Raw genomic sequence first — 16,895 nt, forward strand, 5'->3', positions numbered from 1 at the left:
TTTTTTGAAAAACAAATAAATATTTATTTCAAATTATCCGGCTGTGGTGAAATTCGTAGCCTTTTGAAAATTTAGAAAGTTAGGTACACTTTCTCAAGCCTTATGATGAGAGGTTCAACTGTTCAACTCACAAGGAAGGTATCTCAATCGGCAGAAATATATGTATTTAACTGGACAGAACTAGATCAATAAATACATGTAAAAATGCATCACGTTTGTGTACTAACGTTTCAGATATATGCTAATATGCATTTTTCGTATTTTTGGCAAATTTTCAAAAGTCATATTTGGGTCAAAAATAGGAAAAAATCAAAATTTCACCAAATTGACTTGAAAAACTGAAATTTGGTAGCCACCCTATTTTTAAGACCCAAAATCCAATGACTAAAAATGGACGAAATATCGTGTTTGATCTCAATCTCACTGAAGATGCCTGAATAAATTTTGCAAAAATCACTTAAGGGATAAAAAACGAAAAAAATGGAGTAAAAATTACCAAAAAAAAAAACATGCACTAAAATTTATGAAAAATCAGAAAAAGTTAGGAACATTTTGCAAAATTCTTAAGATGTGACAACAACATATTTTGAAAATTACTAAAAATTAAGCCCAATCTCACAGAATGTGCCTGAATGAAATTTTGCAAAAGTCACATAAATGATCATAAGGAACTGAAAAATGTGATAGGTAAAAATCATCAAAAAAAGGAATTGGATACCATAAACATTTTGCAAAAATTGATCTAAAATTTGTTAAAATGCTACATTAAGAACATTTGAAAATCAGGTTGGTATACCAACTAAAAATTTATGAACCTAATATTTCGAACTTTGAACTGAATCTCACAAAAGGTGCATGAAATATCAAAAAAAATGAAAATGTCATACTATGGAATCTATGAGATAAAAAATTACTACCTAACGACCCTAAAATTGATGAAAAAAGGAAGTGGGCCAACATTTTGTAAAAAACCAGTTCAAAATTTATTAAAATGTCATAAAAACATTTAAAAATTATGAAAATTGACGCAAAACATCCTGAAATTTGAGCAATATATCTCACAAAACATGCCTGAAATACCAAAAAAAAAAAAAAATATCGTTGAAATAGAATACAATTTTGAAAAAATCATATAAAGAGTCACAAAAAACAGAAAAATGGTATAATCATCACTAAAAACCAGGGTTGGGTATCTACGCGTAGAATAACCTATTCTACATTTTGGTGTAGAATGCGTAAAATTTGATGTAGAATGTGTAAAATGCGTAGAATAGGCGTAGAATGTGTAGAATGCGTAAAATACGATGTAAAATGCGTAGAATGAGACAAAATCACCCATCTGAAAGCCAAAAATATTGTTTATTTATCAAAAATGTGATTTGAAAAATGAAAGTTCAACTATTTTGTTCAGCTAATTAAATTGGAAATGTGAATCTTCTTTTTGATTATGTAATCTGATAACCTGATTATAAAATAAATGATGGAAAAAATGAAAAAATAAAGTTTTTTGAAAAAAAAAATTGTCTTCACATTTACCTATTCTACGCATATTCTACGCATTCTACACATTCTACGCATTCTACGCATTTTACATTATTTCCAGGCTATTCTACATGTGCTATTCTACGCGTAGAATGTCCATGTATTCTACATGGTGTATTCTACGGCACAACCCTGCTAAAAACACACTTGCTAAAATTGGTGAAAAATAAGAAAAATAAACTAACAAGGAAAGCCCCCACATGAGAATCTCCGATTTGAATGAAACTTGAACTGTTGGAAAGAGGACCTCAAAAAACACCCATCCCCCAATTTTCAGCTGCTCAGTTTGATTTTTCAATTTTTGGCGAATTTTTGAAGTTTTGTGTACACAGGAAAAGCTGTTCAACTCACAAAATGGGAAAAAACTACAAATATCCATCTCTCCCGCGTATCAACTTCCGGAGCTCAAATTTGGGCCAAAGGTAGTTTTTTAGATGCCAAATCGATCCATGCTACTATTGGCCGGATCCGGCCTTGAGGTCTAAAAACAGAATTTTTTACGTTTTTTCTCATATTTTCGGCGAATTCGAAACATGGCCGTTTCTCCCCACCACATGAATTTGAGCAGCTAAAATTTTGGCCGAAGGGTTTATGCTTGATACCTAATCGATTAATACCACCGTCAGCCGGATCTGGAATTTACATCAGAAAGTATATTTTTTGTCCATCTGGTTATTTATGCCAGTCATTGGAAAAATTGAAAAACCTGTTAAAGCAGCTCATCTAATGCACTTCCAGGGCTCAAATTTTGGTCAAACGATCTGTGCTAGATACCAAATCGACCCATGCTACCATTGGCCGGATCCGGCCTTCCGGTGAGAAAACAGATTTTTTACTTTTTTTCTCATATTTTCGGCGAATTCGAAAAATTGACGTTTCTCCCCACCACGTGAATTTGAGCAGCTAAAATTTTGGCCGAAGGGTTTATGCTTGATACTTAATCGATTAATACTACCATCGGCCGGACCTGGAATTATCATCAGAAATCGTATTTTTTGCCCATCTTGTTGACCTTGGCATAAAAAACCAGATGGACAAAAAATATGCTTTCTGATGTAAATTCCAGGTCCGGCCGATGGTAGTATTAATCGATTAAGTATCAAGCATAAACCCTTCGGCCAAAATTTTAGCTGCTCAAATTCATGTGGTGGGGAGAAACGGTCATTTTTCGAATTCGCCGAAAATATGAGAAAAAAAGTAAAAAGTTCTGTTTTCTGACCGGAAGGCCGGATCCGGCCAATGGTGGTATGAGTCGATCAGGTATCTAAAAGACTACCTTTGACCCAAATTTGAGCTCCGGAAGTTGATACGCGGGAGAGATGGATATTTGTAGTTTTTTCCCATTTTGTGAGTTGAACAGCTTTTCCTGTGTACACAAAACTTCAAAAATTCGCCAAAAATCGAAAAATCAACTTGAGCATCTGAAAATTGGAAGGTCCTCTTTCTAACAGTCCAAGTTTCATTCAAATCGGAGATTCGCATGTGGGGGGCTTTCCTTGTAAGTAAAACTTTGAAAAATTGGTTTAAACTTTGTTAAAATAGTACCTCAAATACATTGAAAAATGACTAACCAATAATTTAAGCTACCTACATTTCTCAAAAGGTTCATGAAATATCAAAAAAAATTGAACTAAGGGTATTGGAATGGAATGAAATTCAATGCAAACCACGAATAAAATGATCATAAAAATCACTAAAATTTACTAAAATTAATGAAATTTTAGTTAGATTGAGAAAAATTTGGTGAACATAAAAACGATAGAAAACATGTCACTTGAATGTTGATGAATATTGTTTCGAAATTTGAACCAAAAAAAAAAAGAAATATGTACCTACCTATCAACAAGAATGAAAATTACCATAAATTGGCGAAAATTTTAGCAAAATTCTGCAAAGATAAAATAAGATATTTGCTCCCATTTTTTCTATAAAATTTGGGACATTTGCACGCAGTTTCAGCACTTTGGCAGAAATTATTTATTTATTTATTTTTAAATCTATAAAGGGCGTTTTTAATGATTTTTGTATTTTTATATCAACATATTTTAAACCATTACATACATACATACATACATAATCCTTTATTAGTGAATTCTTATAATTTTCTTAAAATTAATTTTACAAAATTAACGAGTAAACTATAAAAATAGAACCCGTCTCCGCTAGGCCCAGAAACGGGCATAGGATTCTTGCAGTCTCTCCCACTCGATTCTATCCTGTGCAACCCTGTGAAAGTGTTTGTGAGTTAGAAATTCATCAAGTTCGTCCGTCCACCTAGCCCTCTGCCTTCCTCTTTTTCTTGCTTCGTGACCCAAAAACCAAAAAGTTGCCCTATAAGTCCATCTGTTGTCAGTCATCCTGCCCACATGTCCTGCCCATTTCCATTTATTTCTTCTAACCCAGTGTTTGAAGTTAAGATTATTTCTCAATTTTCTCTTCATTCTTTCTATTCTAATTTTGTCCCTTTTTTTGAAGTTTAGCATGGACCTTTCTAATGAGTTTTGGGTAGTCTCAATTTTTTTCATAATTTTTTTTGTTAATGTCCATGTTTGGGATCCGTAGGCCAAAGTAGGCAGAATGCATGCGTTGAAGATCTGACTTTTAAGATGGTTCTGATAAGCTCCTTTAAAAATACTTTTAAGCGCCCAAAATTTTTTCCAAGTTAAAGTTATACGTCTGTTTACCTCCTTTTTTGTACTATCTTCAAAAGATATAATTTGACCAAGATATATTGCTTCTGATACTATTTCTATTTTTTGGCCTTCAACTCTCATTTCTTTTTCTGTATCTTTTGAGAGAATTTTGGTTTTTTTATAATTAATTTTTAGCCCTGCGATTTCTGCTTTTTTGCTCAGTTCTACAATCATTTGTTCCAGTTCTTCTATACTATTAGCAAATAAAACCACATCATCTGCAAAACGTAAGTGACTAAGACGTTCCCCATTGATTAAAATTCCTTTATCCTCCCAATCAGTTGATCCAAAAACTTTTTCTAGCCCACAGTTGAAAAGATCAGCAGAGAGGGGGTCTCCCTGCTTTACTCCTCTCTCTATATCAAAATACTCTCCTACTACGTCTGTAATTATCCTTGCCTTTAGGTTAGTATACATTTCCCTTATTATGTTTACCATAGCCTTTGTAACACCCTGTTCCAGGAGGGCCTTTTGCAGAAAATTGTGTCTCAGTGAGTCAAAGGCTTTGGCAAAATCAACATATTTTAAACCATTAGAAAAGCTCAAATATGTAACGATGTTGGTGGTCACTTGGTGACCTAAAAATTTATAAGTTTTCATACGTCTTTTTGGGATCATTTAGTCATGGTTTTTCACTTGGCTCTTTCAAATTTCAGAAAAAAAACTACCTAATTAAAAAGATCATCATCATCATTTAATCGTATCACCCCGCGCGGGGGTATCGTGACCATTCCAAAATTACGTAATCCTCATAAAAATACAAAATTTTTGTAAAAAATTGATCACGTTTAGCAACTTGGAAAAATTCTTGGAGCTCAAATTACTAAATGAGGAGGTGGATAGCAGAACGCAATAACTCCATTTTTGGTTTTTTTGGGAAATTAGGAAAAATGGTCAGGAGGGGAAGGGTGGGGGGTCGAGTTCCAAAATTGGTGTCAAATGAAAGGGGAGGGTGCCATAAATAAAATTTCCACTCAATTTCAAAATTTTGGTCACCTGGGTAAGCACAGAGAGGATAAGAAAAATAAGTTATTGCGTTTTGAACGCAAATTTTTTTTGGGTGTTTTTCTGCAAAAAAAAACGTATTTTTTATTTGAAAAAATTGAAAAATTATAGAAAAAAAGTATGTTTAATCGAAAATTTTCAATAAAAAGCTGGAATGCGAAATTCAAACAATTCCTGTCTGTGATATAGCATTCAGAGAGTGGGAACGAAAGCACAATTTTTTTTAGTAACTCCTACCCAATGAGTTTCAGTATCTACCCGATGAAAAAAAAACAGTGTTACCACATCTGCGCAACTGAAATGTATAAAAAGTAGTGGAGTTATTGCGTTTTGCAAACAAAATCTCATTTTTTAATGCATTTTGCTCTAAAATCAGACTTGTTTTCCTCGATTGCGCTATGATGTTCAACTGATGGACAAAATCTGACACCGGGAATGGATTCCCCGTTGAATTTTACATAAGGATAGATATCTAACTCAATTTTCGTAATTTTGGAGTTATTGCGTTCTGCTATCCACCTCCTCAAATGAAACAAAGTAAAGTTTTCTGCCGAAAAATTTCGTATTTTTGTTCTTTTTTTGGTTTCGACGTTTTTACTGATTCGAGCTTAATTTACTCACCTGTTTTTTGAACATGTCTCGAATAGGTAGGTACTGAGATTGACCTCTCTTTCTACCTCAGGTCTCTACTCTGTTTCGACTTCTTATTTCGCTTACTTACTCGCTAATTGTTCCATTCCATTTCCCCTGAAATTTAAAAAGCACATCAGGTTTCGTACTGCAAAAAATACCTACCAACTAAAATTTTCCATTTACAGAATTGCAGCAGTCTGTATTGGTATAGTTCGGTTTACATTATTTTTCAACTCACACTTGTTTAATACCTACGTTGCTTTTGCTATGTACCTTGAGTTAATAAATCGTTAGAAGGGAAAATGTAATACAAAACGAAATAACTGAAGAGTAAATATTGATGTTCTCGGTACAATATTCTTGTTGTATTTTGTTTCTGTTCGTTTACCTTTTTTTCGATGTTTTGCTTTTTCTTTTTTTTTTTTTTTTGTTATTTTGTTTTTCTCAAGATTACCTTACAATGTCGTTTTCAGAGTTGGTAGATGTTTTTTCCCCTTCAAACGAGAAAAAATAAATGAAAGAATGGGGTGAAAATAATACTCGCGTATTCGCGTATTACATACTATTCGGTTAGTTGGGATTCGTGTGAAAAAGAAATTGTAGCTAGGTGAACTTGATTGGTATCTTTCTGTCAACAGATAGGTGTTTATTTTGAAATTTGGCTGGTTTTAATACGTATAGTACCTACGAAATGAAGTTACTCGTCAGTCGTCAAAAAAGCCAGCGCAGAAAGAAAGAAAAGTCATTAATATCTACTATGGAGTGGCTAAACATAGAACGTGTATGTGTTGTTATGTTACAGCACCGGACGTCGTTATCGAAATATAACGTAACACCATCCAGCTGTCTAGATCAGCCAACTTCACTTTACCAGACTTTACCTCCGGCTCATCGTTCGCTGCTTAGATCGCGTCAAAACTCGATGTTCACCGGTAATTCGAACGTTCAACTGGCGAACGGCGTTTGTTGCCCTAGGAAGACTAGATCGGCGATGGATATAAACTCGCTGATACAGCACGAATCTCCTTCGACTCGACAAAACAGCTCGATTTTACCAATTAGCGTAGCCGACCGAAGATTATCGTACGCTCAACATAATCCTTCGGCGTTAAAGGATAAACGTTCGTGTAGCCTGTTCCCGCCAGGCATGCACGATCGTCGAAGATCCTGCATAGGGGAATGCAACATTATGGGTCTGAGGGATCGATACGGTTATCGAGACTCATTATCTCCTCATTTGCCTCATTCGTGGAGAAGGACTTCTTGCGCTGTTGGCGATTCGTACCTGAATCCGGCTGTGACTGCGGCCAAGGATAGGAAACCTTCTTTTAATAACGTGCTGGCTCAAGTAACTGCCGAACGGAGACCTTCTTCCAGTATGCTTCGAATATCAAACGTTTAATTTAATATTCTCGATTTTGTTGTTGTGTGGGGATTCCTTGAAATTCGAATTGTTTTCGATTCGATATTATCGCTGCGTATTATCTGCTCTGTTGTTCGTTCGTTCGCTTTATAGTTGCGATGGGAGATAGAATGGTTAAATGACGCCATCGTCATTACACCGCCGACCATCCGATGAATGAATTATTATACCTGTACATGGTTTTCTTGTTTTTTTCTCTCTGTTTTTTTGTTTTTAAATTTATCGAATTTTTTTTCAAAAACATCGGAGACTTTACGAGTACCTAAATGGATTATTGGTTTATCGCATGTTGGCAAAAAATATCCACTCGGTTGGATGGATAGGTGCACTCATGGGCAATATACGAGTACGACAGGTACGATTTTATCGATATTTATGCAACGATGATTAATTAATGTATGGTACCTATCAAGATAACAGGTGAGTAACGAGTTGGCCTAATTTACATGTGTACCATGAAAAAACAATACATGTGAATGGAAAAATGCCCAAATGGAATTTTAGTAAAAATTCATTCGGTCGAGTTTGAATTTTTTACAGGTAGATTACGAAGTTGATCGGGGGAAATGACAATTTATTCTGAAAAATTGAATTTTGAAATTTTTACGTCGTATTTCGAGAGAAATGATTGGAGTAACAAAATTCAGGGGTCTCCAAGACTGACATGATACATATGAAGTTCTTTGGGGATTCTGAAGACTCAAAGATTTTCAATCAAGATCATTTCTTTAGCAATACCATAATAACAAATTTCACGATTCTTTTATCACAATAAACGTTAATTTCTCGATAAATGAGATCAGACTATACGAGGTTTTGTTGATAGACTCTTAACGAATAATTATTTCTAAGCGCCAATTTTTTTTAGCTCGATGACTTTTTTCCTAGTTTAGTTCTCGCTCAAGCCTTTTCAATACACCAATACTTACCTATACTTCGAAACTGATTTATAAATGTATTTAAGGGGCCAGACGTTTGTATTTTTCTTTCGGTCTTTTTAAAAAAAATCTGCGTAATTTTTTTCTCGATGTACAAAAAACGATTGTTTAAAAGATTCGACACGTGGCGTAGCTCAGATTCATTGTTACGTATAAAACGTTGAATTTTTTTGCTTTTAATTCGACGATTGTTTGATGTTACTATACCTATTTTAAGGGTAACCCATCTCGACGATTATACGACTTTCACGCATTCGCAGACAACTCGAGTAATTAAGTTGTTACGTTTAAATGGGCGAATTTTCAATTCTCATTTTACAGCCCACAGTTTTATAGCGTTTACTTCCTTATTTCTAAACTTGTATACCGTGTACACGGTTCTCTGTACTATAAAGTCGTGTTTTGGCAAATTAAATTTTACTACAACAGTGAAACTGTTCAACTTTCTCGAGTATACTCACGTGCCTACCTTTGCGAAGACTAACAACCTTAAGAAAAGTGTTCTTTTAGATGTTGCCTGTGTCTATGTCGAATCTTTCGTCTAATTCTTTAACGTTACCAACGAATATTTTGTAAAGTATAATGAAACGCTGTATGCGAAGAATTTTGTGGCTTTTTGTGTAAATTTTGTCAATAAAATTGACTTTTACAATTATATCGACTTTAATTACCTAGGTACCTATTTTTTTCCTTTTTTTAAAATTAGAAGAATGTACCTACCTATTCATATAAAATTGTGACTGTTTCGATGTTATTATTTTTTAGTTTATAGATTAAAATTTACCTATTTAAATTCTTTTGGTGATGATTTTACTTACCTACCTACCTATACCTACTACGAGTACATTAAAATTTCTATAGTTTATACCTACCAATAAACGTCTCGATTTATACGAATAGTTAATTGTGTCATTTAAACTCTATCTACGCTAAATACCTACTTACCTATTCTAATTTTATAAGATGTAAATGTTTCTGTCTCGAATTTTTACCTTTTTTTATGATCATCTTGATGGAGAATTTTTTTAACTAATAAATAGCTCAATTTTTTCATTGAACTTGTCGTAAGAGGAAAATTATTCTATTTGAAAATCTCAAAAAAAGACTGAATCATCTTTAACGAAGGAAAGCAATTCAGAGAACTTATAATTCTTTACAAAAAATTCAGAATTTTGCCAAAAAAGGTTGAAAGATTCAGAGAAAATTTCAGCTTCAGAGACTGAGGAAACATTTTGGAATATGGTGGTGCCTGGTGCCAAATTGGCAATAATGATCAAAAAATTAGCACCCCTGTGCTTCAAAATACTTCCCCAGTTTTGAGAATGATATCTTATGAAGTGAACTGCCTTCGGTTTTGCATTTAAAGTTGAAATGTGAACATTGAACGATGAGCTTTTTTGTAGAGCATTCGAAGTTTTAAAAGTTTGGTTGTCAGTTTGCTTGAACTTGATACTGAAGGTGCTGAAATTTCTGAGAAATTTAAAAATGTAACAAATAATGTAAGTTTTTTTGAATTTTCAAAGTCCTCAGGCACCTTTAATTTTGAGTCCAGGCAAACAATGTATTTGTATAAATTAGGGTGGATTCCGAGAAAAAAAAAGTTCGGCAAGTTTTGACCAAATTCAGCAGAGACCTTCATTTTGAGTTGAAAGTTACTCAGAGAAAATTTTAGCTCCAGAGGTGCCCCTGGAAGGCAGAAATGTGTTCTCAAAGAGGGGACATTTTCGAAATAATTATGATTTTTTATTTTTTTTTTGCCCCTGTCACTACCCAACCTGTTTTGGGAAAAATAACCCAGTCTCAAATAAAAGTATTTGAGATTCTGCGTCGATCTATGCTATTGCTATCAAAATCCAAGGCCACTTTTAGTGTTCTACTGAGCGTTTGAAAATTCGCAAATCGCCTACTTCTAAATAAATTCGTGTTTTGAAATTTTTTCTCGCAGATTTTTCATATTATGTACTTCAGCTAAAATATTCGAAGATATTATTACTGAAACTGGGGAAATTTTGGAACGCATTGGTGCCAATTTGTTAGTCATTATTGCCAATTTCAAAAATTCAAGAAAAATAACCAAAAACTTACAAAATTTTTTCGATTTTTTCAAGTTGGCAGTAGTTTTGAAAAAATTGGCACCACTGCGTTTCAAAATATATCCCCAGTTTCAGAAATTATATTTTTCAAAATTTTAACTTAATTAATGCGAAATATCAGCAGAGAAAAAATTTTCAAAACACGATGAATTTATTCAAAAATAATCAATTTCTAAGTATTCGATCACTCACAAAGTAGAACCCTAAACATGGTTTTCAAAAATTGAGTAAATGAATCGATTCGTTCGCGAATGAGTCACTCATACGAATCGATTCGTTCGCGAATGAGTCACTCATACGAATCGATTCGTTCGCGAATGAGTCACTCATACGAATCAATTCGTTCGCGAATGATTCACCAAAAATCAAGTAAATGAATCGATTCGTTCGCGAACGATTCGCCAAAAATTGAGTAAATGAATCGATTCATTCGCGAACGAGTCACTTATACGAACCAATTTGTTCGCGAATGATTCACTAAAAATTATTCAATTTGTTCGTGAATGAATCACCTAAAATTGAGTGAATGAATCGATTTGTTCGCGAACGAGTCACTTATACGAATCAATTCGTTCGCGAATAATTCACTAAAAAATTCAATTCGTTCACGAATGACTCATCAACTATTAATGAATTCGTTCGCGAATGATTCACTAAAAATTATTCAATTCGTTCGCGAATGAATCACCTAAAATTGAGTGAATGAATCGATTCGTTCACGAATGAGTCACTTATACGAGTCAATTCGTTCGCGAATGATTCACCTAAAATTGAGTAAATGAATCGATTCGTTCGCGAATGAGTCACTTATACGAATCAATTCGCTCGCGAATAATTCATCAAAAATTGAGTAAATGAATCGATTCGTTCGTGAACGAGTCACTTATTATACGAATCAATTCGTTCGCGAATGATTCACCTAGAAATCAATCAGTTTGTTCAATCGCCAATCGGTTGTGAATGACTCGATTCGATTCGATTCGATTCAATTCGATTTGATTCACTTCGCTTGAAAAGAGATCAATTCCCATAAACCGAATCAATCGTAAATTAGTTGATCCGTTTGCGAATCATTCGCCAAGAAATCAATCAATTTTTTTAATCGCCCATCGTTCGTGAAAGGATTCGATTCAATTGTAAACAGATCAATTGCTGTACAAGTATTTAAAAAAAGTGAATCAATTCGTTCGTAAAAGATTTTTATTTGAAGAAAAATCAGTCTTCTCACGCTAAATGCGTGAGAGTTTTTTTTATACATGGGTAAGGTGCTTGAGTTTTTGAAAACGAAACATGCAAAATTTTGAATGCTCTCGAATTTTCAAATTGCTCCAACGCCTTCAATAAATTTTGCATGCTCTCGAATTTTAAAATTGCTCCAACGCCTTCAATTCTGAATTTAGGAAACACGGCGCAGTCAAATTTAATATGTGTCTGCAATACTTGAAGGATTTTGAAAGTCTGAAACCTTGAAAAATTAACATATACATAGAATACCCCACACGTTACCCCTTCAGTTTTAGAGTCGGCAACTAAATTCACTTTCACATAATTTGAGTTGCTGCACTTTTTTTGAAACATGGAGTGAGAACCTTGAGCACTAAAATAATGATAAAGGAAATGAAGGAGTTGAATTGGAGAAATTATTGAACATATTGAAAATTAGAACCTCATATTCCTGAACGGAGAACGGACTGAACATGACTGCGCGACTGAATGATTCAGTGGCCTAGAGCTTATGAGAAACATAATTTTGGAGCAAAAATGCTTAACAATTTTTGGCTTTTGGCTCATTACCCCTGGCAATCACAAACACAATTTTTGCGTCAGAACCTCCTCCCTTCCCCCTCATATTTCAACTTTGAACCGTTTTTTTTTCTTCATGGCTAATTAAATAACCACGAATATCTATCACACAAATCTATGACAATGAAGTAAGTATACATAGGTACTTTCCTACAATCACAATTGCAGAGACGAAAACAAACATAGGTAGTCGTGTAGAAAATAAACAAATAATCATAAAAACACATCCCCTGTACGCAAACGCTGCGAAGAAAAAATCACCAAGCAGGTAAGTAAACAGGTAAGTAATTGCATCAACAAGAGCTTGTTAAATTGAAAACTCGATGCATTGGCTCGTTAATGTACATAAAAAAATGCTAGATTTCAAGTTCATTTCGAAAATTTGTTATTGTTATTACATTCACTGGAGTTGAAAAATAGCAGTTGTTGCGATTTCACTCTAGTACCAGTCATTATGATGAAAACCAGCTTAATAGAGAGCAAAATAGAGATATAAGTTACAATCCAGCTGTTGAATAAGAATAAAATGGTGTATCGTTTACGATGAGAATGCCAAAGGCTCAGAGTTTGCGGTGTTTTAAAAGTTTTGATACGTAGAATGAGCCTATATCTCTTTAAGTAGGAGTATATATCCGACTATGGTGTAGTTGTACAACTTTATTCAATGAAAATAAATCTGTTATTAATCTTATAAGTAGGTAGTTTGTGGTGTTGGAGGAGTTTTATTAAATCAAACTTCCTATAGTGTGATTGCTGTGTAAACTTTTTATTGTCTTTTACGATCTACCAAAGTGGTATGAAAAATGAAATCATTATACTATGTATGACCTTGAATACTATGAGTTAGTTTCGAATCCTTTATACAAGTTCGTTGTACTTTCGTCGTTACGAGTGCGGTTTTTTTATTTTCAGAAAGAATTTAGATTCTATTTTAATTAAGTAATTCTCATTAGATGGTTTTTTTACTCTCCGAGTATCCATATAAAAATAAATTTTCCTCCGAGCCCATTTGGTAAACCCGTTCAATGCCACCCTTTTCGCATTTTTTCGCTACTTCTGTCGCTAAAAATCTTTCTTTGTTACTACAAACACGAAGCAAAAAAACACATTAAAGAATGAAATTAAAACGAGTCAGCTGCACAGTTCATTTTGCGAAATTTTAAATTAAATTTGACGACGAATGAATTTTATTATTTTTATAATCGTATCGATTAGTATTAAGTAGACGACGAGGGTTTGTAACGGGGAGAATTTTTTCCATCGGTTTATAATTTTATTAAGAAAGTTCACAGTCCAACGTGGTACTACAAATTCGAATGATTTATTATTAAATTTACCTCTTTATTTACACTAGCGTTGGAATGTAAATGTAGATGAACTGATGTAAAGTACCCTTCAAATTATCGTAGCTACTAGCTCTACTACGTTAACGTTACGTTTGTTGCTCGAACGAAAATATACCAACTATTAATTATTAATATGTTTCGACGGCAGCGAGTTCGATTTCTTAAATATAGTTCGTGTAATTTATATTTTCATAGTATCTGAAGCTAAGCTAGTCGAGGAATATACTACGCTACCTAGTTACTAAGCTATGAATTTTCACGTACCTAACGAAATTTGACGCGTGTTATCGTATGTCATATTGGTGATGGTTTTACGAAACACTGTACATTTTTTTAGGATTGTACTTATCTAACTGCTCACCTATCCCCTCTTTATCTATAACAATATAATGATACACTATTGAAAAAAATCCGCGTTTTTATACCCACCTGGATGTTCGTATTTCTGACACTAGCGTTAGCAATATTGAAATTTTAAAGTAAATTGTACGTAGGTAACTACTTTTATACATGATATGAAAAATGAAAAGATGTGGGTAGTTACGGATGCCTATACTTGAATTATCAAACCCATTTTACAAAACATAACGCTCAGATAATTACTGATTGGAACCAATCGATAACAATTAATTACGCATTCGGACCTTGGGTTGCTATCGAAGACATTTTTTGTGACTTCAAGTGCATTTGTATAGCTTGTCAAATGCAAAAGGCGAAAAAAAAAAGAAAAACAATTACACAACGTAGGCAGAGAAATTATTATCTGCTTAATTTTTTATTTTGAAGTTCTGCGCCAGGAGGAAATTTTCGACGACTCAATGGTTTTTTCGATTTCGTCCATGGTTTTTTATGGGTTTCCTTTGATTTCCATTTTTACAAGTAAAGGCTTTTAAGCCACACTTATGAATAGGTATCTATAAGGTTTGCGGAAAATTTATTTTTTTTGCAAGTGGTGCTCTATACTATTTCTGATGAAAAAATGAAAAAATTACAAAAATGGATTTCATTAGTTCTAAAATGGATAAGATGTACCTAATATGATGATTTACATACCATTCTTTGAAAAACATTTACTAACTATTCTTTTGAAAATTTGAAAGCTCTCAGTAGAAATGTGATGGTTCAAATCACAGACCTAAAATTGTTCCCTTGGTCTTTTGAGGTCCCCACAACATTTTTTCAGATACACTTTCCAAATTTCCAAAAAATAAAAATCTAAAATGACCCATTCATCTAGAAGGATTTTTTTACTATAAGCTTGATCTTAGATTTTCTAGTCCTGCGCCAGGAGGAAAATATTATAGCATAATTGTTGGTTTCTCAGGGTTCTACGCTACGAGTGAAAAATAGAAAACAATCTTTCTAATTTTTATATTCTGCCGCCAAAAAAAAAATATTGACCTCGTAATTTTTGATTTTTAAGTTCTACGCCAGGAGGGAAACGTCGAAATCATTATTTTTGTTTTTCAAATTCTGCGTCAAAAAAATTATTGACAAGGTGATTTTTTATTTTCAAGTTCTATTCCAGCAGTGAATGATCGAAACCATACTTTTCAATTTTCAAATTCTGTACCCCCCAAAATATTAACCAAGTAATTTTTTCAATTTCTGCGCCAGGAGGAACACATTGAAAGCATTTTGTTTTTCAAATTCTGCGTCAAAAAAATTATTGACCTTGTAATTTTTTGTTTTCAAGCTCTGAGCTAGGAGGAAAAAATTGAAAGCATCATTTTTGATTTTCAAATGTTACTGCCAAAAAAAACACATTGACAACGTGATTTTTGATTTCCGAGTTCTGCGCCAGGAGGATATAATTGAAGTAAAATTTTTGATGTTTTAATTCTTTTTTAACAAATGAAAAGTATCAGCTAACGCCAGAACAATTTCTAAACTGGACAAAGCTAAATCGAGAGAGCTTACAAAAATACATCGCCCACCAAAATTTCATGTTTACGTATGTAGATTTTTAGCCAAATATAAAAAAAAAAATTCTGGCTATTGCGGCAGGCCCAACTTTGTATAAAAAGGTCGAGGGTGAACAATTTTGATAGTTCTCGACATTTATGAGCTCAAACTAGACGATTCCCGGTGTGTCAGATTATATAAAAATTATATACCTATACTTAATTAACTTAGTATATTAAGTTTCAGCACAACGGAGATTTTTACTATGTATTTATGACCTGGAACCTGTTCTAATTGATCAAATAAGGTCAAACTTGGAAAATGGGGTTCTTTTAAGAGCTAGAGTTAACCCCTGCAGTGGGGAGGGTCAAAGTTGAAAATTACAGAAAAGTCATTTTTTGGAGGGGCATAATATGGCCCCAAATGAACAAAAAAAATCCAGAATCATACCATTGGTCAGTTCCTCTATTGTGATCAACATATACAAATTTCAGCTTCCGAAGTCATCCCCACCCTATTCAAGGTGAGAAAAACCACATTTTACCCCTATTTTTGACCCCCTCACCCCTCAAATTGATCTAGGGGGTCCAAATTTTCAGCATGCAATGGGAAGGTGTCCCATGAGTAAGAAGGGTAGGTGAGCAGTTGGATAAGTACAATCATAAAAAAATGTAGGTAGTTGATTTGCGGAAATGTCAACTTTCAAAAATCTGTTGGAGGCTCCAAGACTGCTCAAAACAGTTTCAAATCGCTTCCAATCGATTCTGGAGGTCGAAAATAAGGCACATATACCAAGTTTCAGCTTCCTATAGGTCAAATTAGTGAAATTTTGATTTTTTTCACAATATTCGATTTTCAAAAATTCGCCAAAAATCGATTAGATTACTTCAACATCGAAATTTTGATCGGCAATGTGTTTTGACATGTTCTCTCGATGTAAATTCTTTCAAAAAATTCTCGGCCAGTTTTGCAAAATAAAATTATTAAAAATATGATTTTTTCTTTTCAAGTTCTGAGGAGGAAGAAAATTGCAGACACGATTTCTTGATGTTTCAGTGTTTTGCTCTAGGAAAAAATGATTGAACCCTTAATTTTTGATTTTCAAGGTTCACATCCAAGACCAAGAGGAAAATATTGAAAATCTGATTTTTAGTTTTCAGTTGCCAGAGTTCTGCGCCAGAGGTACCATACTTTTTGAATTAACATGTCTACACCAGTAGAAAATTGATAGAAACGTGATTTTTGATTTTTCTATTTCTGCGCCAGGAGGAAACTATAAAAAGCCAATTTTTCACTTCGGATTTCTACATCAGGAGAAAATTACTGAAATGATTTTTGAAATCTTAGAATTATGATTTCATGAAATTTTTTTGTCATCTGTTTTTTTTGGCAACTTGTCAAAGCAGCCGAATTTCCAATTTAATTTATTCCTATAACTTGTTTTCAAATTAAAGAAAAAATCTATCTTTGCACTTTTGAAGATGGACAATTTTTTCTATCTAGGTAAGTATGTA

The 16,895-nt window shown here is 33.5% G+C and overlaps 1 protein-coding gene across 3 annotated transcripts in view; it reads left to right on the plus strand.

Annotated features, from left to right (window-relative positions):
• The window catches only part of LOC135831240 (uncharacterized), a 63,500-nt gene extending 54,208 nt beyond the window's left edge, over nucleotides 1-9,292 (plus strand). For all 3 annotated transcript variants that reach the window (XM_065343582.1, XM_065343581.1, XM_065343583.1), the window contains one exon: nucleotides 6,676-9,292. In XM_065343582.1, the coding sequence (XP_065199654.1) occupies nucleotides 6,676-7,275 (600 nt within the window). In that variant the 3' untranslated portion in view covers nucleotides 7,276-9,292. The remainder of the gene's footprint in view (nucleotides 1-6,675) is intronic.
• Nucleotides 9,293-16,895: the final 7,603 nt, after the last annotated feature.

This window comes from Planococcus citri, chromosome 1 (genome assembly GCF_950023065.1).
Source record: "Planococcus citri chromosome 1, ihPlaCitr1.1, whole genome shotgun sequence".
In the NCBI taxonomy this organism is placed as follows: Eukaryota; Metazoa; Arthropoda; class Insecta; order Hemiptera; family Pseudococcidae; genus Planococcus; species Planococcus citri.